Genomic DNA, 24,193 nt, shown 5'->3' with positions numbered 1-24,193 from the left:
GCAACACTGCCCTAAAGGTTAGTAGACAGCAGCCTTGATCTTCATATTTCCTGAATATTCTGGACGGCTTCTAGTGTTGGTTGGTTGGTAGATTCATGGCAGGAAAACAATGATTAAATAAGAATGATGGCACATTAGGTATGGGGCGTTCTGTAATTAGCCCTTCATCAGAAATCTTTAGCTGAAGACTGGCAATTTGCCCATCCATTTGCTGATCACATTAAAAAAAGAAAAGTAATCATGGAGAAAGTGTAACCTTTGGTTTCTCTGGTAGTAGTAGATCTCTTTTATGGTGTGAATCATTGAGTGTTTTTTTTGCGAACCAGTAACCTGATCTTTTATCACTGCCTGGACCGCCTCCTCCTCTGCTGGTATGCCCTGATGCATTCAACACATGTGTTCGAATGGGAGGCTAGCAGCACTCCGAGCAATTTACATTCGGCTTCCCAGCCTGTGAGAAGCAGCAAATCAGCCTCAGGGAAGGCTTCGGGAGACTTGTCAGCAGTCTGTAGCTTATTTCTGTATGTGTGAGGGTGTGTGTGTGTGTGTGTGTGTGTCTCCCTCTCTCATTCTCTCGCTCACCATTTACAGGCTGGGATCACTGTGGAGGAATAAGCAACAAAGTGTTGTCAAGATTTTATCTCAGGGTAATGATTAGTCAAAAATGAGAGGCTAAAATATTGATTTTCATTGTAAGGATAATTGACTGTTGGATGTAGAGAACACCCGTTTCTTCCTGAGGAGAGCTGAGCAGTGCCACATTCCCAGCAGCGAGGGCTGGGTGGAAGCGGCCGCCGCCTGCCTGGGGAGCACCCGTAAATGGACTTTGGTCTCAAGGCTTTGACTCTTTGTCGTGGTTTTGGATGTTGGAATACTGGCGGTGATCTCTTGTCTTGTATAAGCTCACCTGATTTAAAGGAAAGATGAGTGAAGAGCCAAAGGAGAAAAATGCAAAACCTGCTCATAGGAAAAGGAAAGGAAAAAAGGTAAGAAATGAATAAGCAACATGTTCTCTGTATTGTTCTCTGGCTCTGGGGAGGAAGTGATCTTCAGGCTGGATTTTTTAAGAGATTGGATTTTAAGAAGCTGCTAGAATCAGATTGCTTTTGTTTTTCTGGTCTATTAATAATGGGTGTGTTCTGTGTTGGAGAAAAACATCACAGCTCGGATACACTGCTAAAATATTTAAACGGTTAAATATAGTCATTTAGATTTCACTGAAGTGGTGTGTTTTTCATAGTGATATTCAGGATTATTAAGTAAACACATGTCCTAATTATGTGGGTGGGTGTGTTTTTTTTTTTCCCCCTTACATTTTCCAGAATGCTTGTTAATCAACAGGGTACAATTACTAATGAATATTATTATGGTATAGATGTTTAGCTTTAACACAGATTTCAGGCAAACTTAGGGAAACCTGTAGTTACACTTTAAAATTACAGCATGGAGGTGAACTCCATTTTAATTATTGATCAGTTTATGGCGGACAAATCTCAGTTTGCAGCAGACTCTGCACTTGTACAGCCGTATGCCTCATTTGTCCACTGTAATTTATAACATTAATTTTGTTTTCCATGTGAAGCGAGGAATCTTGCAAATATCAATAGATGATTATTGTAAACCTGTAGATTCATTTTGGTTGTCTCAAATGTGGATATCTTAAAATGTGCTCCTAACTTTCTGGTGCATTTTGAAATTGGGGGTGGGGGAGTGGGGGAGGTGATTCCCTAGCTCTGGCATTTTCTCTTGATCCATTGTGGTTAATAAATGGGCTTCCATAGGGTGTGCCACCAATGGAAAAGCCAGTTGTGTATCTGTAACAAAGAAAAACAAATCCCTAAAATAGGATTATAGTTCATAGCTCTTTTAAGGAAAATGTGTACTCTGTTTTTTTTTTATCTACAATCAAAATCTTCAGATACTATATATTAATTACTAGTGTATATAATAATGACTCTTTAAAATGCTTCCTTGACCCAATGTAATGTATGCTCAGCCAATGGATCCATAGAGAATGGATGGCTATAGTAGAGAAGATAAAGATTGCAACTCCTCGTTGAATTGTCAGCACGTAAAATTTTTTTCACAATCTGTTTATTATTTATGAAAAGATTCATTTGGATATGGTGTTCTTAAAGGGGCTGCTATCAGCAGACTACCCTGAGGACATGATTATGAATGTGCCATATTCTAGGGCAGTGGTTCAACATCCTGTAGACAGTGAGGCTGTGCAGACTGGCTTTAAGTCAGCCTTGACTTCTGGTACGTTGTGTCAGCAGGGGCTGATGATGTTGCAAAGGTGCTGTTCTGATTTCCCAAGGGAGCAGGTCACAGCTGCACAGCACAAATGATTTGTTTAATGCCTGGCATTGCGGTGCTGGTCTCAAGGAAAGCTCTCAGCTTGGCTCCTGTTTATGAGATATGGCCTTAAGTGTCTGACAGGCTCCACCATGATTCTGAACGCGGAATGTCACGGAGAGCCCAGACAGACATCATGAATCACGACAGTGCAATCCAGATTAAAGTGAGCAGTGGCTGGGTCCATGGTAAATCATTGAGCTTTTATGTGGAATCCTTTAACGTGGGCATTTTTTCTCTCTTCCTTGAAATTTTCCCAGCTGTGTTCCACTTCTCCTCATCTAAGGTTATCCTTCTCAGAGACAGTATGAAGTCAGTTGCTTTGATTCCTTCTCCTGTACATGCTACCCTCTCCTGGGGGCTGTGGGTACTCTTTATGAAGCCTTCATCATCCCACTGTGCCCCAGGACCTTCCAAACTCCCTCCAGCCTGTTTAGTGAAGTCTAGATTCCTGACTACAGAGCTTGAGGCCCTTCCCAGTCTGATCTGCACCTGCACCTCCCAGGCTTTTTTCCCCTTCACCATTTACTTCATTAATATTTGACTCCATCCAAACTGGAGGTCTTACCAGCCCTTGAATCAATCCACTTCTTCTGATGCTTGTCCTTTGTCCGTGGAGAAAGCATTTCTGTGCCAACCCACTTGGGGTACAAGTCAGATCTTGCCTTCTCCCTGAAATCTGTCAATTCACCCTACTTAGAAGTCAGTCAGTCTTCTGGACTGACAAGTACCTTACACTGTCAGGACACGTAACACATTCTGCTGCTTTTTCAAGTTATCGTGTACCTGTTCTGTTCTCTTGTCCACATAGAACCTCCTGGTATTCACCTCAGGAGGCAGTCAGCATGTTCCTTATATGCAGCTGACACTAAATAAATGTCCCACTGAAATACTCTCTCATTTACTGACCAGAGTTCACCAAGAATGTTCAGTATTAGAGCAGATACATATCAAGTAGGAGGTATCTTTTAAATGAACAGGCCTTTTCTCCCAACATTTTCTGGATAAAAATATACTAGTTTTTGTTTTCTTAAAAAGGATGTATGTGTATATACACACACACACACATGCATACATGCAGGCATGTGTGTGTGTGTGTGTGTATGTATTCCATTTCCTTCTGAGCCAAATATTCTAGAAGGTCTCTGGGTGTTCTAGATGACCTACACTGCAGCATTGGTGGGTGTGGTCAAATGAAAGCATTTCAGGTGGGAAATATATGCAAACTGCCAAAATTCTGTTGCAACAAGCTCCTCAAATGTTTGAAATATTTCCTAGTTACTTATGGAATTATTTTAATATAAAATTTAGTGTGAAATCCTTTTTGTATAGGAATATGTCTCAAAATGGCCTTAAAAATTATGTGTTGTTGTTGAGTGTTTTCAGAACAGATCACATGCTTAGGGCATTTGGGTATAAAGTGTCTCATGAGACATATTTAATATTGGAGTCAGTGAGATAAATGTAATGGAATCATTATATTCTTCCTTTATTAGCACATAGCAAGTGTTTTCTTTTTTTCTCAGGAATATAAGGATTCAAACTCATGTTAGGAAATGTTTTTTTCTAATAATTTCTATATTTTGTTCTGAATGTGAAAAGGGAATGTGTGTGCGTGCGTGTGTGTGTGTGTGTATCCATATCCCGTAGCTATTTATCTCTCCTTATGCTGATTACAAGAGAAGGATTTACTGAAAGTCAGGAGACCTGAGTTCATATATAGCCCTGCTTCTAACCTGATGTCTTGGATAGAGCAATCAAACTCTTTATCTATAAAATGGGATTCATGTGTCTGACACAACTATCAGGGATATTATGAGAGTAAAATAAAAATAATCAGTAGAGCCATATTTTCAAAAGAGATTTTAAAAATGACAACACCTAAATTCAAAGTGGTTGTCATGATAGAATTTCAAACTTGCTATAGATTGGCTGATTCTAAAGAAGACATGACAGATGAGGCCATATTACCCACATAATATTATACTGAAGGCCAGAAGTACTTAGCTTAGTCAGCCACCAAAGAGTAAGTGTGAAAAGTGTCATTCAGTGATTTTATTTATTTAGCATCCAGATTTCATCAGCTTAAGCTGTCATAACAAAATACCATAGACTGCACGGTTTAAATAACAGAAATTTATTTTCTCAGTGTTGTGGAGAATGCAAGTCCGAGCTCAGAGTGCCCACTCGGTGGGTTCTGGTAAGGAGGGCCCTTCCTGACTTGTAGAGTGCTGCCTTCTCACTGTATGCTCCCATAGCCTTCCCTTGGTGTGTGCAAGTGAATGTGGGGGTGGGGAGGGAGAGATTGATTTCTCTCTCTCCTTCTTCTTGTAAGATCACCAATCCTGTTGGGTAAGCACTGCACCCTCATGAACTCATTTAACTCTGATTACCCCCCAAGAGCCCTGTCTCCAAATAATTACATTGGGGGTTAGGGCTTCAACATATGCATTTGGGAGGGGGTACAATTCAGTCCATAGGAGCATCCAGAGAAGGCTGTGTTGTCCAGATTCCCAACTTAAATATGCTTAATAAAACATGTGATGGTGATTGAAATCCTTAATTTAGTTATTCAGCAGATGCTGTGTAGTAGAGAACCTTAAAGTACTGGGCCAGAGCCAGCTATGATAAACCAATCTATGCCGGAAATGGTAAGGGTACCAAATAAAGGTGAATTCAGGTTCTATTGGTGGCAGAATGAGGGGGTGGGAAATTCCATCTGAGGCTGAGGTTAGGAAAGGAGAGATAGAGGAAGGCATGCTTGAATTGATGTTAAGAAGATAACATGTTTTCCAGGTGCTCCCCAAGAGGGTCAGAGCCTTCCAGATAGAGTGTAGGATGAAAGGGAGAGAAACATTTGAAGCAGCCTGATTCCTGCTTAGGAATCTAAACATTGTTTTGTGTGGTTGGAGTGCAGCGGACAGGGATGTGTCATTGCAAGATATAAAGATGTAAAAAAAGAGAAGGGCCAACTCAGGAACTTTTAGCTACGGATCTCTTTTTTTTCTGGGGTTCACCAAAAGGTTTTGAGCAAATGAGTATTGAAATCAGATTTGCTTTTTAGAAAAACATCCTTAGTATTTGGTAGAAATGCTAGGTCTTTATTTTGTACTGATATCCCATTCTGGTAGGAATATAGGTCATATATTTTACTGCTGATGATTACCAGAAACTTCGTTTCTTGCGTGTTTCATTCAATGACTTTTCTTTTTTTTCTTCTTTTCTTCTCCTTTCATTTCCTTTTTCCTTTTTTTCTTTTCCTTTCCTTTCCTTTGCTTTTGCTTTGCTTTGCTTTCCTTTCCTTTCCTTTTCCTCTTCTCTTCTTTCTCTTCTCGTTTCTTCCTCCCTCCCTCCTCTCCCCCCTTTTTATTTCTTTCTTTCTTTTCTGGTGGCAGATTGGAAAAAATACTTAGATATTTAGACCCCACTGGGTAATGAGTTCCATTGCAATGAGTTTGCTTGTTTTCTAGGGAACTTCAGTAAAGGATTTTCGCCATTTTAGTTCAGTTGCCTTTTCTATCTTAAGAATCCAAAATAATTTACTTTAAGTTAGTTTTTACAGTTTGTGTTTCTTCTGAGGGTGGACCCCATAACTTTTTTCTTTTCTATTCTTCTTTCCCATGCGCTTGCCGTATGTGTGAGAGCTGTCTTTGTTTCTTCTCTCATGATGCTTAAATTATCCAAACGTATATCAATGTTTTTTGAGGAAGAGTCAAGGGAATGTCCATTTCTGAATTTCATCCATTATTCCTAATACTGGAGTTTTCATTGTTGGAATTTTAGTTTGTTTGTTTTTTGGTTCAGGGTCTTTGATCAGGATGCCTTGAATACCAAGTTCCCTCTAAACTGAGGTGATGGCGTGTAGGCACATTGAATACATGGCATCTCTGTTGACCTGTAATTTTCATTTGTGTTTTTGGACATTGCATACTACTTCTCTACAAGCACAGAACCTCTCGAAGTCTTCCGTCGATGAGTGGGATGAGTTGAGTCATGGTTCACTGAACAAGATCATGTATCCAGTGCTTTGTAACTTCTGGGGGCCAACGTGTACACTCCATGCTGAGTAGCTTTTATATCCTTTTCCATTTCATTATATGCATTATTATCAGGTATTTCTTCTTTTAGTCTTGCATAAGTAGAAAATTTTTAATACTTCTTATTTTCTTAATCATTTTTCTCTTGACTGTTACTCCTACTTTGACAAGTACTATCAACTTTGTACTTAAAATGTTTAAGTATCTTGTGCATCCATATTCACAAATCAGAAATTTTGACTCCTCCAATAATGAATTTGTAATGGTATTTTCTCGAACTTAATATTGGAGTTTGCTCATTTCAGTGTGCAGATTTCTGTGTTATCTTTGCCCAAGGTTTTTGTACTTTTGAAACTTTCTTTTTGCAGAGAGAGATTGAATGAACTAAGAGAACCTGAGAGGTTACTTCATGATATCAGAATTTCATGAAAAAAATCCTCAATTTAATACCACTTTTTAAAAATCAAATTTAGTGAGGTACATTTACTTGGAGATTTTCTTCCTTGTTAGAAAAAAGTGAGCAGAAACTTGACATAAATTCATTTTATATGTAGCAGGCTTGGGGCATGGACTCTGAACATGACCCATAAAGGGAGGCCTTGATACTCCACAGGTCCACAGTCCCTTCTCGTCATTTCACAATTCAAAATGAAAACCAAAAGTATTTTCTAACTTCTTTGGCGGCAAAATCTGACCCGACCTGAACTCATTTGGCAGCAAAACCTGTTCTGACCTTATGTGAAGCTATTTATAGTCTTTATTTATCCACCTTAGTGTGAATCTTCATACATTTTGCTGCAGAAGTAAAGTTCCTTGCTTGGGGGGGTACTGTGGGGATGAGCCTGTAATATTGGTACATACCTTTCTAAAATTTGACAAGTTCTGAATTCCAGAGCTTTTCTGGCTGCGGGGACTTCAGATGATGGATTGTGAATCTGCACTGAGTCCCAAGCTGGGACTGGTGATGAGCCAGCATGACGGAAGGTTAGCTTGCAGTGAGGATGAAGGGGCTCGTTTCTGTCCTTAATCAATTCCAGATAAAGTGGCGTTTTGTAATGCTGGGCACCATATCAAAGGTCCCTCAATTATTTCCAGGTGCAATCTAACAGACATTAGCTTGTTTGGCAATAAATCTGAACATTTTGACAGGGTGGTTTTGAAGATGATATTTATAAAGGCTTTTCGTTGTTGTTTTGTTTGTTTTTAAGCAGTGAATTGTGACTTATCAATAAGAAGAAAAAAGTCTTAATATATTGTTTAGGAAATTCTTGTTTTTTGTTGTTCATGACCATTTGATTAGGTCATGAAAAATAACTGGTATATATATGTTTTCTAGAAGAAAAGATAGAAATTTTGGGTAAATTATTGTTTGATTGAAGCATTGTGACTACTTGCAGAGAAAATAATGATAATCATATGAGGGATAATTAATTTCCCACAATTAGCATGTAAAATAACTTTCTCTGTCATCCATCTTCAATAAAAATTCCCACTTATGGGTATATTATACAACTTAATTATGTATATATTATACAACTTAATTTTAAAAGCTTTTCATTCCATTTTTTCCTCACAGTCACACATAAATGTAAGTATAAAGTAATTTATTACATGGCTATGTTAACAACTTAAAATCTAGAAGCTTCTCTCAACTTCTTATTCTCCTATGAATTGTATAACTTTGGTCATTGAAATCCATTGGTTCTCCCACTACCAGGGAAGTAATAGGAACATGCTGTCATAAGGCATGTCATTAATATTATTGGAGATACCAATTGATATACTTGCTTTAACAGTGTCCTTAAGAAAACCAAAATTCTAAATCATTTCTGAAGTTTTAATGCTCGTAAAACTCAGAGCCTAGTTAAGCAGTTTCCTGAATGCAGGCTGTCCTATATCTTTCACTCCCAACTCACTAGTCCTTTATTTTATTTTTTTAAAGATTTTATTTATTTATTTGATAGAGAGAGAGACAGTGAGAGAGGGAACACAAGCAGGGGGAGTGGGAGAGGGAGAAGCAGGCTTCCTGCCGAGCAGGGGAAGCCCGATGTGGGACTCGATCCCAGGATCCCAGAATCATGACCCAAGCCGAAGGCGGTCGCTTAATCAACTGAGCCACCCAGGCGCCCCTCATAGTCTTTTAAATCATGTTTCACAGCACATGAGATAAGTTGCTCTGGCATTTCTACTGTGTGTGTGTGTGTGTGTGTGTGTGTGTGTGTGTGTGTGTTTTAAACCAAACTATAATCGTGCAAAGCTATTTTGATTCCGCCTCAGTACCATACCCTTTATTCTTTCAACAGACATTTTTTGAGCACTCACTCGTCTAGGTGCAAGGGATTCATCAGGGAACAAGACCGGCAATAAACATACCAAGTGGGTACTAGTAATAAGTCAATACGGAAATTCCACGAGAGGCCTCTACTCTAGAGAAAAACTAGATTTCAGAGAGGGGGCGACTGCTATTGCCAGGGAAGGAGTTGAAAACTCGGTGGGGAGATAGCAGGGAAGACCTCGCAGTGGGGACCCTTGATCGGTGAGCTCAGTCCTAACAGGGACTTGATCAGCTCTGGAGAGGACATTTTAGGTAGAAGGAACTATGTGGGGGTAAAGCCCTGTCATGTTTGGGTCCCAAGGAAGGAACACTTTAATGGACTCTCCCAGCTGGCTTGAACTTTGAAGACTTCTATACACTGCTCTCAGATGTCTTTTTCCTCCTGGAATCCAATCAATGTTTTGTGAGTTTTAAGGGTAAAGAGCAAGATCTGAGGGAGTCAGCTGGTGATACATGGTACCTGCACAGGGTAGCACCCAGTGAACTGGTGAGAATGATGAACTTTTATTCTCCTTTTCACTTTCCCTTCAGTGCTGCTCATTGTTAACCATTGTGATTTAAGTACAGCAAGGAATTTAGAGACTTACAGAAACCCGTATCTCTTAAGCCTCTAATTAACAATAACTGCCCCCCCACTTAGTACACAGTCTACTCAATAAATTACAAATACAAATAAAGACACACATCAGAAACTAAACTTGATAAACCTTGATTTGAGGATTGTGCACAGTAATTTTTGCAAATAAGGCATATGAAATATGCCTTGCCTTACAATATAGGTTTCGTAATTCTGAGCATTGGTGTCATATTTAATGTCAGTGTTTTGTGAGTACTTAAGGAAAAATTAAATGATAATTATAGCAAACCAAGCTAATTCCTTGACATGAAGCTTAACCTCTAGATAATTTGTCTGGGAACAGTGTGTAATTTTCCTTTGTTATTTTCACGATGCTGGCTTATTTAGTCTTTACTTGCAGTGATTTCACCACCAGGTAATTTACCTTGGCATTTTACAAAATTGGAACATCTCTTTGAAACATGATCATGTTATCTTAAATATCGTTTCCACCATTTTTAAGTCTAATTCACTTTCACATAGAGGCAACATCAAAACTACATACAGAAGCGGAACCACGGTTGTCTGAATATTAATGAAAAAGATTTTCTGTGTAATTACAGATAATTAAGTGAATCATGTGTTCAAGTAAATATTTATGAATAACTTCAAAGTTTCTTTTTAAAAACAAAACCAACCGGAATGATGGTTTTACGGATTCCCACCCCACTGCCCCCATAGAGATGTTTATCAGAAATTTAATGGACAGCCTCCTGCCACACATGTGGGTTATTTCACTCTGTTGTTTTGGACAAATCGAGAAGCACGAGAAACAGCTTGGCTTCAGATATTTGAAGTTCCCTTTTCTGATCCATCAAGCAGGGCTCATCCTCCTCAACTGTTCTTTATGTCTTCAAATTAGAAAAAAACACACAGACTATTTATGAAGTTAGAATAGCAATAATAGGTTCCAGGATTCTAGCCTTTCCTTTTAAGAATTTGTTAGATACGACTTTTGATGAATTCAGCTAAGTGAGTATGCTTGAAAGAGGTGCTAGGAACTTGGAGCAACACATGGGTGCTTGTGAAGTTTTTGCTGTCTTTCACTGATTTTTGCTATTTTAGGGGATCTCTAGAACAAAACTAAAAATGGATGGTCCTCTGTATTATCAAAGTGTAAAACCTACAAAACAGCAATTTTAAATGCTTAGATTTAATGACACATTTTCTCTCCTTAGTCCACCTGCTGAAAATGCTTTTAACGCTAATCTTTCATCTCTGTATAAAGGTCTTTTAGGGGATAAGTTTTTGGCATTATGCTATAGTACTTCATGTAAATTATAAACATGCCAATTCTAGTTTTTGTCTTTAGAAAGTAAAGGTACTAATGTAGCTGCATTAAACTATTGTGTCAATATGTGCCTTTTATCTTCGGCTTTTAAAGCTTTTCTGTAATCTTTAAAGTGGAGGTTCTCCGAAAAATATTATGATCATGGGCTTTGGCCAAGGAAGATAACTTTGCAAGAGCAAGAATGGAATCACATACACCAGAGTTTAATCCTTGTTCTGCATCTTAATATTTATGCAAAGTTTGTCAGGTTGCCTAAATGTCCTAAGCCCTGGTTTCCTAGTCTTTAAACTGAGGATATATTGCTTATGTAAAGGTTTAATGTAAGGATTAGAAACAGTATGTGTATGTTAAGTGCCTGGTGCAGCTCTTGGCCAAAAGTAGGCATACATCATAGAGTAGCTGTTGTTGTCCTTAGTGTTAAAAGCATTGCTAGCATAAGATTAGATTTGGTGCTACTTACTGCCTATGAAGAAAAGCAGAATTTAAGAGCTCTAAGTTCGTTGTCGCCCTGAATCAGAATTTTTGTGTATCATTTTCATATGACTTGTTCTCTTTTCCTCTTTACAAGTCAGAATAGCCTGTTCCCCGATGGTAAAATTTATTTGTAATGTTGATTTCCTTCCTCTTTATTAAAAAAATTAGAAATTTGTCTTCCAAATATAACAATCTGTATAAAAATTATCTTTTGAATTGTTTTAGAAAATTGCATATTTACGTCTAGTGAAATTTTGATTTAGGAACATATTTATGGAATATACTACCTTATAATAATAAAAATTGGTGTAATGTTAACTTCTAATGGTACATGTCAGATAGGGTTTAGATTATTAGCATTCATCTATTAGCGTGGTAGTGGATATTTTACTCCAGTATCTGTGCTCGAAAAATCCTTGCACTTTGTATTTTATTTAACCGTTTAGGATGAGGGAACAGGTTGGCATATTAGAATATACCAACAGGGTGGTATATAAGAAAGAACAACACATTGTGGGTTTTCTTCTTAACTCTGATAAAACAGCAGCAAGAGGAAGTGTAGTGGAAGGAACATAAGACTCAGAATCAGCTGATAATTATGTTGAAGACATTTAAGACAATATATATGAAAATATAAAAACGTTCATTGTGTTTACCACTGTGACATTGAACTGAAACCTCCCATTTTCTAATCTCTGAAATGTAGTCCAAACAGTTGATACCTATGACGCTTATGGGTTTTAGGACACCACTTTCTAGCAACAATACTGAATCCATACTTTGAAAGCGGTAGTGTAATGGGCGAGATCTGGGGTGGTGCTGTGTGTTTGCTGAAGCGGACAGAGGCCCAAGAGAACCTCCTCTGTGTAGTTGTCAACTTCTATTCAACACCTCTAGGTGATTTTGTCCCTAACAATGTAGCCACCTCATTTACTAATTTGATTCTAGTTTTGTATTTTTATAATTGAAGTGTAAAGAAAACAAGGAATGGTTACTAATCTTCTCACCTTTCACATAGAATCCCAACTACCCTTCTGTGATTATATTTAACACCACCACCACATGAAACATTCTAAATTTAAGTATGGGATCTGAAGCAGTTTGAGAGAGAACACCCAATTTAGTGGCAAAGCAAGTCCTTGGGTTCTTTCATTCCTGGGCCTTTCATAGATGTCCCCGCAGGGACAATTTGTACGTTGTTCACATCTAGAACACAGATGATTTGCCATTTTTTTTGTTTTGTTTTTACTGTGGTAAAATACTCATAAAATTTAGCATTGTAATCATTTTAAAATGCAACTCGGTGGCATTAACTACATTCACGATGTTGTGCAACCATCACCACTATCTAGTTCCAGTACTTTTTCATCACCCGAAAGGGAAACCTTGTACCCACTGAGAAGTCACTCCATATTCCCTCCTCCCCCACCCCTGACAGCCACTAATCTGCTTTCTCTCTCCATGGATTTGCCCATAATGGATAGTTCATATGAATGGTTTATGGTTTATACAATATGTATCCTTTTGTGCCTGGCTTCCTTCAGTTAGCATATTTTCAGGGTTTATCCATGCTGTAACATGTATCAGTACTTTATTCCTTTTTTTAGCTGAATAGTATTCCATTGTATGGGTAGTCCCCATTTTGTCTGTCTGTTCATCTGTTAGGGGACGTTTGGGTTGTTTCTATCTTTTGACTATTGTGAACAGAGCTGCAGCAAACTTTTGTGGACTGGTTTTTATTTGAACACCTGTTCCCAGTTCTTTGGGGTATTTACCTAAGAGTAGAATTCTTTGGTCATGTAATAATTCTATAAACATAAAAATTATCGAAGAACTTGCCAGGAGGTTTTCTTCTATAAGTTTTTATAGTTTGATTTCTGTTGTATTCATATTTCTATATCTTATTATTTATCTAGCCACTTATTACTCTTGAGGGTTTTTTGGGGGGTAAAATATAGGGAAATTTTGTGTCTATTCATCATAGAGAGATGGAGATGGTGGGAAGGGGTTTGTGGAGAGACTGTGACACTGAGATAAATAGAGATAGGAGCCACTCATGACCTTTAGTGAATGGCAGCAGGTAGATCCTAGAGCATAGGAGAAAAGTAAAATTCTTGTGGTAACGTTCCTGGTGAGGGTTTTTACTTGAAGTAGGAACTTTGAACAGTGGCAGACCTGAGAAGAGAGCAGTTTGTGTTCTCTCCCTGAGCACAGGCTATTGACTATCTCAGAACAAAGTGCATGAAATGGACTCTGTTTTTTGCACTAGGCCAGGAAAAAAGTTGGTGCATTTAGTAAGGTTTCTCCAGAGAGAAGTAAGTTAGAGGCTTAAAATACCAGATGCCCTCTTTGTTGCATATGTTTGTGGTTAACTTTACTGTGGAGCAAATAGTATATAATTCTCATTTCAGGGTATAACGTCAGTCATTCTCATTTGTTTCTCTTTTAATATTTAGAGTGAGAAAATGCCCCTGGGCAAGGTCACAGAGAAGTTTCTGAGCCAGGTAGGCTGTGACTGACAACAGTAGCCACTATTTTGTGGGTAAAACGAGGTGAGCTGCACCACTGGGCCTTTCCTCAAGAGCTTCTGAATATGTGATTGTAATCACGTCACTGTAAACAAGTATTAACTGCTTTGCTCTGCGGAGACACTAGAAAAAGTATCGGAAAGGCATTCACTTATGGGTTGTGTGATCTTTACAGAAGAAGCAAGAAAATTCCTAAAATATTAGGTTCTGAGCTTTTTTCTAGGTGGGGTAGGTTTGTTGTTTTTCTTTCTTTTTGGGTGATACCCAACCTCATGAAAATATGCAGTTAGTCAAGTTATTCCACGCTCTGCTGAGCAAAACTGGTGTTACCCCATAGAGTACTTTCTGGTCCTGACATGTTACATATTGAAGATTTAGGATTAACTATTCAGGAAAGGCATTCAAAGTCTGTTTTGTGGTCTTCAGATACAAACTACAATGTAGCCTTCATACTTGAATGCTTTAAAAATTTTTTCTTTCTTTAAATTTATTTATAACTAGAAAATTTTTATTAATTTCAATTCTAAGAGGATATATTCCAATAAAATGTGGCCTCTTTATCTAAATATTTCCTAAAAATGTCTTGCTTTAAATTTTTTATAACTGGAAATCTTAATAATTTCTGTTTTTATTTCCTTCTCTTTATTCCACACCCTTTTCTATAAGAATTTTGGACTTAGGTCTTACTTAAAAATGGAAGAAATACAAAACTAAAATGTTGGAAATATTCCTGCTGAGAGACTCAGCTAGAAGTAATGGTGATGGTAAAGTATGGTTGATCTTATCAGGAAAATAAGCTTACTAACAGAGACGTAGGAGAAAATCCAACTGGGAATACACCTTGACACCTATCATTGACTATGTCCATGTCTGTTGGGTGGGTTTTGGAGTTTTAAATGATGTTCACAGTGGTTCTTGTCTTGTCGTATGCTTTTTATTTATTTATTTATTTATTTATTTATTTATTTATTTATTTATTTGACAGAGAGAGACACAGCGAGAGAGGGAACACAAGCAGGGGGAGTGGGAGAGGGAGAAGCAGGCTTCCCATTGAGCGGGGAGCCCGATGCGGGGCTCGATCCCAGGACCCTGGGATCATGACCTGAGCCGAAGGCAGACGCTTAACGACTGAGCCACGCAGGCACCCCTTGTCGTATGCTTTAAAATGTCATTGACTCCCTTTGACTGACATATGAAACCTCATGTCATTGCAGTTTGGGGCTTCATCTTCTTGAAGCTGGTCAGCAGTCAGCAGATCTCATTTGTAGAAAGATGCTCTGGGAAAGAAAGGCTTAGTGTTACGCATGTCAGGTCTCTTTCCTTGAGCTGCCAGCAGGTTGGAGCCCAGCAGAATGAGCCGTGGACACCTGCACTTGGGTGAAGCACACTGTCCTGGGCTCCGTGGGTGCTGTTCTGCCCTCAGCAGAGTTGTCGTCTCAAGGGACAACAACTTTAGAAGTTTATTTAGAGAAAGAGCTCTAAGAGATGCAGTTTGAAAAGGTAATAGATTTAAAAAATAAAAAGATAACCTAAAGAGCAATAAGAACACAGACTTAAAGGTGTATTTTATACTGTGGTGTGTGACTTGGTGTTCATCTGAAAAGGTTGTTTGGAGAGAGCTTGTTTTGAACCAGGGCGGCAAGCTCATGATTAAAAAGCCAGAGAAGTAATATAAATGAATAAATGCGGGGCAGTGTAGACCGTTTCATAATTTTGTAAGAAAAGCCAGAAGTCTAGATTTCTAGGTTAAATCTCTTGATATTGAAATATTGAAACTAATTAATAATATTTTTTGAAAAAACTCATTGTGTGGCCAAAACAAGCAAACAGACCCAATGGGCAGTCTCCTGGACCCCAAGTTTGTATCTTTGTTTTTAATTGTGTGGGCCATAGTGTCCAGTTCTCTGAGTAGAGCTTTAGGATCCATGAATTCTCATCTCTGCTTTGTCCAGACGGCAGCCATGATGTAGTTGTCATGGGCTGAGTGTGCAAACTTGGTTGTTATTCCAGTTGACGTGACTGCAGTGCCTCAAATTTTCAGTCAGCAAGGTACTTAGGATCCTTTGAGGGAAGAATTTGCAGAAAGGGTGACAATGGGTTGGGAGAATATCCTGGAGATAGTTGTGGAGCACATTAAGAAATGCTTTGTCAACCACCATCCTGATGGCACAGGAATGTATCATGTGTGTGTGAAGACTCAGTGGTGCCCCAACAACCGAAGGCACTCATGATAAGGATGAGTAAAGATCGGAATGCGTGAAGTTTTAAGAACGCCTTAACCAGTTTATTTCACTTGTATCTTCTTATTTCAGTATGTATAAAGACCATATATGATACAAGTTTATGTATGAGTGAGTGAATATTTTCAAAAAGAATAAATTTGAAAGTGATAATACTTTCTCACAATTTCATTGACAGTATTTTTCTTTGTTACATTAAAAATGGCACATCTCATAATCAGTGACATCCTAAATTGATGAAATACAATAGTGAAAAACTGACTTTCCAAATTAAAAGTCAGAGCTCAGAAATAGCTTGTGTTTTTAGGACTAAAATTAGAAACTTGATCGTGCTAAGTATCTATTAGATGAGATTATAATACTGTGATGCTAAATTATAATTTTTAAAATGCTATTTAGTTCTGGAAAGTAATATTTTTATTCAAGGTTAAGTCAAAGTCAAAATAAATATATGGATGATATACATCTTCTTTCCAAGTTCTTTCATCTTACTTTGTAAATGGCAGCTTGGGGGTCTGCTGTGTGCACCAACTTCAACTGGTAAATAAGACCAAATCAAATGTGAAAGCATAATTGAATATCCTGGAAGTTAGTTGGCTCTCACTTTAATTCCTTCAGTAAATACATTTCACCAACAATAGCCCTTTCTTTTCTTTTTAATCTCATTCTTATTTTTAAAAATATAGTTGTATTTTAATCTGTTGTTGACTGGTTTGGCCATCCATTTTCATTTTCAAAGCGTATTTTTTTTTTTTTTATGCCTATAGCACTTTATTTATAATTGCCTCAAACTGGAAATAGTCCAAAGTCCATCAACAGGTGAATGGAGAAATAAAATGTGATTGTGATGTTGTGATTTATTTTTTCTTTTAAATTTTTATTTAAATTCTAGTTAGTTAACATATAGTATAAGATTGTTTTCAGAGTAGAATTTAGTGATTCATCACTTACATATAACACCTAGTTCAAGGTGCACTTTTAAAGTATGACAGTGCTAGATGTCCCCAAATATTCAGTTTCTAAATTTATATATTAGATATTGTTAAGTTGAAAGCTCAAGAAAACAAAAAATCCAAACGGGCATTTTGTTGTGTGATATATTGAAAAGAGAACCAGTATCATGATATTGGTAATATATATGTGTTTGAAGAAATAGAAAATGTTTAATTTAACTTGATGTGTAGACAGTTCTTGATAAGAACACAACTAAATCTTCTCCGAAACTGTGGATGTACTGAAGTGAGGTAACTTGATTTCTGAAGAGACACTGAATGATGTGGTTGACATATTAATCAGAAATATAAAAAGGCATAATATTTAATGCAGAGGTAAATTGAAAAGGACAGACCAAAAACCTTGTTAGTTTATGAAAATGTCAGAGAGCTATAAAGAAAACCTCACTTTGTGATAGCAATGCCTTGTCCAAAGATAGATCAGCTGCTACATTCTGTGTTCTTGCTTTTCTGCTGGACATAAAAGGTGAGCACAGAATGGTGGAGTTAAAAATCATTTACTTTTAAATCTTTATATTCTTGTCTTTCCATCTGCCATTTTGTTTTATGTTTATCTTGTAGAGAATGTATTTTATTGTCTTTTAAGTATACTATTTGTCCTAGAAATACCAGAAAATACAAAACAGCAAAAAATAGAAGAAAGCTATGTAAACATTTTGAAAATTCAATTCCATATTTTAGACTTTTTAGAAATTCTCATCTTTCTTGGACTGTTTAGAAGACTCCAAACACATGTATTTTCCCTTTCTTTTTATAAAATGGTACACTAGCCTGAAATTTTTTCGAATACATTTTTTTTTTTTAAAGATTTTATTTATTTATTTGAGAGAGAGAATGAGAGAGAGAGAGAGCATGAGAGGAGGAGGGTCAGAGGGAGAAGCAGACTCCCTGCCAAGCAGAGAACCTGATGCGGGACTCGATCCTGGGACTCCAGGATCATGACCTGAGCTGAAGGCAGTTGCTTAACCAACTGAGCCACCCAGGCGCCCTCGAATACATTTTATACCAAGTAAATGCCTCTTAATTCTGTTACTTACAAGAAAGGAGTCTGTTAATGATACAATTAAAAGCTACTTAAGATAATAAAAGCTGCTCAGATATCTTACCTTAACCAAGCCTATTTATCTCTAGCACACAAGAATGTTTTTATAATATAAAATATAGTTATGTAACATATAAATATATAATGAATATTTATATATAACATATAAATGTTATATAAAATATGGTATAATGTTTTAAAGCCCTGTAATTATTTAGACAAATTTTATGGTACAATTCACCCATGATTTTACTGTTGTGATTTTTAGTTTCAATAATTTCCTTTTTCACAAGATATGGCAGATTATGGAATAGTTGTGTTGTTTTAGTTCGAGTAATTCTAGTTCATGTCAACACAAAGAGAGGTTCTTTATGAAAGCATAGTAAGTACTCTTCTTATTTTTTTGGTCCTCTACTACTCTCCTTATTAGGTACCTGTTCAGACAACCCAGAGTAATATGCCACCTAGTGACCCCATTAAGAATTCACAGTTTTTAGTCAATGATCCAGCATGCATTAAAGCCATTTCAGAGTATAAGTCTTTATCAAAATGCTTTTTAAAGACACCTATATACATGTTGCTTTGGATCTTCTCTTTTATTTGTATTCTCAAATTTCAATTATGATAAGAATATTTGGATTGGATATAGAAGAAACTTCAACATATAATTTCCTTCCACCCGACCTAATAAGAAATGTGATAGTCCTCAGTAAAATCTAAGTTTAATGGCCAAATTGCCTAAAATTCTGGGCAGATTAATCTACTTTGTGCATTGAATAAAGTTTAAATGAATTTAAAATACATTGAAAGCATAGTTCAACAAATTACGAACTTTAGGGAGAAGTATTATTAGGTCTTTTCCCCGAAGAGGAAATAAGCGTCAGGGTCTTTGAGCATTACTTACATTAGTTGTAAGAGAAATGCTGTATTATTATTATACAAGAACAAAATATTAAGCCATAGCAAATTAGTATCAAAAACAATATTTTAAGGACATTCGGATGAGGATAACTTTATTGAATTGTAAGCTGTTATTAATTATTAATGTTTTAAACTGTCATTTTTGAAACCTATTTCAAAGTGGTTAAATATTTCAGACTCATGGTGTATAACATCTCTTGGAAAACCATGGTGTTTTCTGTGTACATGCCAGTCGGCGTGGGTGTGTGTGTTTGTGTGTGTGTTTGGAACAGGCCCTTCTCTGTCGATCGTATGTGTGGCAGCGTCTTATTAGCTTGCCTTCCTAGAGAACTGTAGTATTCGGAAGCTCTGGTAGTAAAGACTTAGCTTCTTATTTAATTTCTTTTAGAATTAGAGCACCCATGAAATTGCAGTTAATGAATTTGACAATGATACTTACTCTTAGGTGTGTGATTTGGCTTTCGTAGGGTTTAGGTTGTAGATTAAGTGAGCAGAAGTTACAAAAACTGATTGTAGAATGCCCCAAGTCACTCACCTTCAGTTTTCTGATCTGCAAAAATAGGAATAAGATGATGTCTTGTCTGCCTTGTGAGAGTGGTTTTTTTTTTTTTCCTTCAAGATTTTATTTGTCACAGAGAGAGCGTGCGAGAGCACAAGCAGGGGGAGCGGCAGGCAGAGGGAGAAGCAGGCTCCCTGCTGAGTAAGGAGCCCGGTGTGGGACTCGATCCCAGGACCCTGAGATCATGACCTGAGCTGAAGGCAGACACCCAACCGACTGAGCCACCCAGGCGCCCCCTCATGAGAATGTTTTAAGAATGAAGTGAGATTGTAAATGTGAACATGTTCTCTGTTATAATGTGGAACAAGAGTATAAATGTAGGTTTCCAGGGGCACCTGGCTGGCTCCCTCCCTCTATAGGGCGTGTGACTCTTAGTCTCTGGGTTGTGAGTTCGAGCCCCACGTTGGGTATAGAGACTACTTAAAATTTTTAGAAATAAATAAATGAATAAATCAACAAATGAAAGTTACCATAATAATTCAATACTACGGTATTTTAAGAAGTACCTTTTTATGAGAAATGGAGTAATAAAATACTACAACTTCCAATTATAAGATAAGTAGGTCCTAGGGATATCAACCAACACTGCCTTATATATTTGAATGTTGCTAAGAGAATAGATCTTAAAAGTTCTCATCACAAGAAACAAATTGTATCTATATGTGGTGATGGATGTTAATTTTAAACATACCCTGGCGGTCATTTCATAATGTCCACATATATCAAACCATTATGTTGTACACCTAAAACAAATATGAGATTCTATGTCACTTCTAGCTCAATTACATTTTTTTAAAGGCAACATATGCAGATACAGTGGTTAAAAGTATGCCTGTTTTCAAATTCTGCCTCCCTAACTTATAGCTGTGTGACCTTGGACAAATTAATCCACCAGTTTGTGGCTCGGTATAATCTGTAAAATGGGGATAATATTATCTACCTGCATAGGGTCGTTAGGAGGATTCTATGAGTTAAAGACCACCTGGGCCTGGAAGCACTCCGGGAGGGCCTGCCAAATAAAGTGGCCTCATGCTAAACCCTTTCCTGATCTTTTATTTATTTATTTTTTTTAAAGATTTGTTTTTCATTTATTTGAGAGAGAAAGAATGAGACAGAGAGAGCATGAGAGGGAGGAGGGTCAGAGGGAGAAGCAGACTCCCCGCCGAGCGGGGAGCCCGATGCGGGACTCGATCCCAGGACTCCAGGATCATGACCTGAGCTGAAGGCAGTCGCTTAACCAACTGAGCCACCCAGGCGCCCTCCTGATCTTTTATTTTGATGCGAATATTTCCTCTACATGCTTTCTTGTAATTATTGCTTTTCCATGTAGTATGCATTCTACCTCTTGTATTGCAAAAGTTAAGCCTGCTTGCATTTTATAGGAGGGGTCATATGCCTGAAGGAAATAAAGAGCGCAGGAATAAATAGGCAATTGAATGGAATAGAGTGGCGGTTATTGCTTAGTTATAGTTCATACTGGAGTGTAATAGTTTGCCCTGAAGTTGCACAAGGCTCCTTGTGTTTGCCTTGGTCATTTCTGCGGACCCTCTTACATTCAGGGAAAAGCTCTCAAGTAGAGAAATAGAGAAATACAGTTGCTTTCAGGAGAAACAGTGGAATTTAAGGATCGCCATGATGTTGCAGGATAACTGAAATGTCAGGGAGGCTTGCTTTCTAGAAGATACTGCGAGGCCTCACATGTTTATCTCTCAGTCCCCCTGGGCTGAAGCCTCTTTATGAAAACTCATGATGGTATCATCTAGTCTTCTAAGTGGATAATGGCACAGATCTAGGATTGTGCCAGTCATAAAATTTTAATGACAAACTGAGGTAATATTGCTATTGTGCAACGTCCTTAATTTGAGGAAATATTAACTATCATATCACCAGTTCTTAATTTATAGTGCCCTCTCTGTGTTCTTTGTGATCTCTGATTTTGTGGGTTCTCTCTGGACACACAAGGTCTTTTGCTTTGACTTGAGAATGCTTTAAGCTAAATATAGTGTTTTTTGCAATCCCTTGAAAATCTTACACATTCACGAGAATCGTGAGAACTTTTCTTGCCATCATACTTGGCAAGCATAAAGGCTTCTTGAATATTTGTTTTTTGGGTTTTGAACCAAGCCCTGTAACACATGCTAGCACAGAACTGACCGGAAACCCTGGTAATCTAGAACTATTTTTTTCTTCATCTGACTCAGGTCCCTAGAACCAAGTACCTAGAACAAAATTTTGGTTCAATAAAAGACACAAGTACTCTCTCTGGAGACTCATGGCTGGACCACAAGATAAAATTGCTGTCCCCGGACAGATAATTTCTGAGGCTGCTAGTTCTTTAATCTCACTTTCCTCTTCTTTCCTATGACATCCCTTCCTGTATCGCTGAGTTTCTATCTCTTCTCTTGTTCATCTAACCTTGCTGGTCATTCTTCAGCACTCTGATTGCTGCTTTTCCCACCCTAATACCATCACGATTCATCACAAGAGTGATGTTCCTATTTTATGTATCTTTCATACTTACTATGGTTGTTTAATTTTTTTTTTTTTTTAAAGCATAGATCTTTGCAGGTAAATTAAGAGAACCTTCCAGGGAAGAATCAAGAAGGGCCAATCTCAGCCAAAATAACGTGGCACTTTCTTCCATTTTCCAAAACATTATCTACTCCCCATAATGCTGAATTCACTGGAAAATCAGATAACGCTGCATCTGCCACTGCATTCCTTAAGAATTTTATTTTATTTTATTTTATTTTCCTTAAGAATTTTAAATGGGGGCATCTGGCTGGCTCAGTTGGTGAGGCATGTGACTCTTGACCTCAGGGTTGTAAGTTTGAGCCCCATGTTGGGTGTAGAGATCTCTTAAAAATAAAATCTTTAAAAAAGAAAGAATTTTAAATGATGTGTGTTAAAATATCTGTGGAGACAAGCAGTATGGAAATTTGTAACCACCCGTGATGAGTCTTTAGACTTCTTTAAATGTCCTATGTTAAGCAGTGCTATACAAAATGATCAAGGCAGCCTTATAAATGAGGGGAAAATGGTTAAAAACATATTTATTTTACATTATTTTGTTATTTGCATGTGTTTAGATTAAAATCCAAGTCTGTCATTTTGGAGTGAGTTGTCAGATATTTTCATATTTGTAACTGCCATTTAGAGATAACTTAAAGTTCAGTGCAAAGTCATTATTTTTTAAAGGAAGAATTTGTTAACCTGTCAGAGTTAAAGACTATTAATGGTGATTAAATATGAGAGAAAATGGAAAGCAATATTTCACCTGCTGTCCTGAGGAAAGGAGGAATGTACAAGGGTGGCAAATGAGAATGTTATATTCTTAATTTTTACATTTAGTATTTTGTAATCATCTTTTTATTACTCTTCTTTACCTCTCACAAATTATAATGATATTCTGAACTTAAATTCTGATGTAACAACATCAAAATCAGATAGTCTATTGAGTTAAAGGGTAATATCTCAAAAAAGGTTGAAATAGTACAAGCCTAATATTCTTTTGTGCTAGGAGACATTGAATGGGCTCTTAGAATAAAGTGTATATAGGTATTTATTGATGCCTGCCCTGTTCTCTAGGTTGTGCTGTGTGTGTGTGTGTCTGTGTGTGTATGTTTCAGATACTGCCTTTTACCCAATATGACTGCTTTCTGTAAATTTCTGGGCATACGGCTTACACATCTCTAGAGCCTGCTGTGTGTTTTGCACTGTAATAAGACATAGAGAGAGGTGTGGACAAAGTCTTCTCCCCCACCCCCTCTCCTTCCCCTCAAGAAGTTTACCTTCTTAGTGAGAAGACAGGAGCTTATACAACAAGAACCCCGGTGGAACAGACACAAAATGGAGGATAGACCATGTTCTCCACACATTTCACAGAGATGAGCCTTGTGTCTCGGTAGAGTAGAGAAAAGCCCCACACTGAACTAGGATTTAAATTGCGCCTTCAAGGATTTGACAGTTTTAAGTAAGCTGGTGGGAGAAAGTCAGCATTGTGAAAAGAATGGGATTTGTATTAACAATTAACTGAAAAGTGTTGAGTTAGCCATTGAAAGTTTTAGATAAGATTTTGTGAGATTTTAGAAAACATAGTTATTTCCTTCAGAATAAGTACTGCCGGTACATGGTATGAAAACCACAATGTGTGAATAGTGGGTACATACACCGTGACAAGGCAGTCCCTCTGCAAGGCAGGGTCACTGTCACCAGTGTCCTTCCAGAGACAGTCTGTGTATACTCATGTGTGTGTGTGTGTTTGTCTCGATCCATTGATCAAGCTGTCTGTATTTTTTTCCTGGACTCAACTTTCTCCACACAGAGTTACCTTGTTCTTTGCTGCAGGCCATCCCATTATCTGGAAGTGCATACTTGAGGTACTTGGACCCCTCACCTACTGATGGACATTTGGCTTAGTTTTAATCTTTAGCTTTTCCAAATGCTGCTGCAGTGAATGTCTTGCCCATTTATCTTTGTGCATTTGTGTCAGTGGGTTTGTGGGATACATTCTTAGAAATGGAATTCTGGGAGCAAAAGACATACTCGTTGTCAATATGTAGGTATTGCCAAATTTCCCTCCACAGAGTATCTCCCATTTTATCCCATATTTGCCTATCAATAATGTATGGGATTTGTGTTTCCTGGAAGCCCTGTCTTCATGGAACATTGTCAAGACTTTGGGATATTTTTCAATATGAAAGGTGAAAATGTATGTCACTGGAGTTAAATTTGCATTTCTTAGTTTCACAAGATTTTAAGTAATATAAATAGCATGTT

The 24,193-nt window shown here is 37.5% G+C and overlaps 1 protein-coding gene across 1 annotated transcript in view; it reads left to right on the top strand.

Moving 5' to 3' along the window:
* The first annotated feature begins 409 nt into the window (after positions 1-409).
* Positions 410-24,193, top strand: part of ANK3 (ankyrin 3) — a 511,278-nt gene continuing 487,494 nt past the window's right edge. The window contains exon 1 of the mRNA XM_032423844.1: positions 410-986. Within this exon, the coding sequence (XP_032279735.1) occupies positions 924-986 (63 nt within the window). The 5' untranslated portion in view covers positions 410-923. The remainder of the gene's footprint in view (positions 987-24,193) is intronic.

The sequence above is a fragment of the Phoca vitulina genome, unplaced genomic scaffold, assembly GCF_004348235.1.
Source record: "Phoca vitulina isolate PV1807 unplaced genomic scaffold, GSC_HSeal_1.0 scaffold29, whole genome shotgun sequence".
Classification (NCBI taxonomy): domain Eukaryota; kingdom Metazoa; phylum Chordata; class Mammalia; order Carnivora; family Phocidae; genus Phoca; species Phoca vitulina.
Note: the sequence above shows the minus strand (reverse complement) of the source record. Positions and strands in the feature narration are given on the sequence as shown.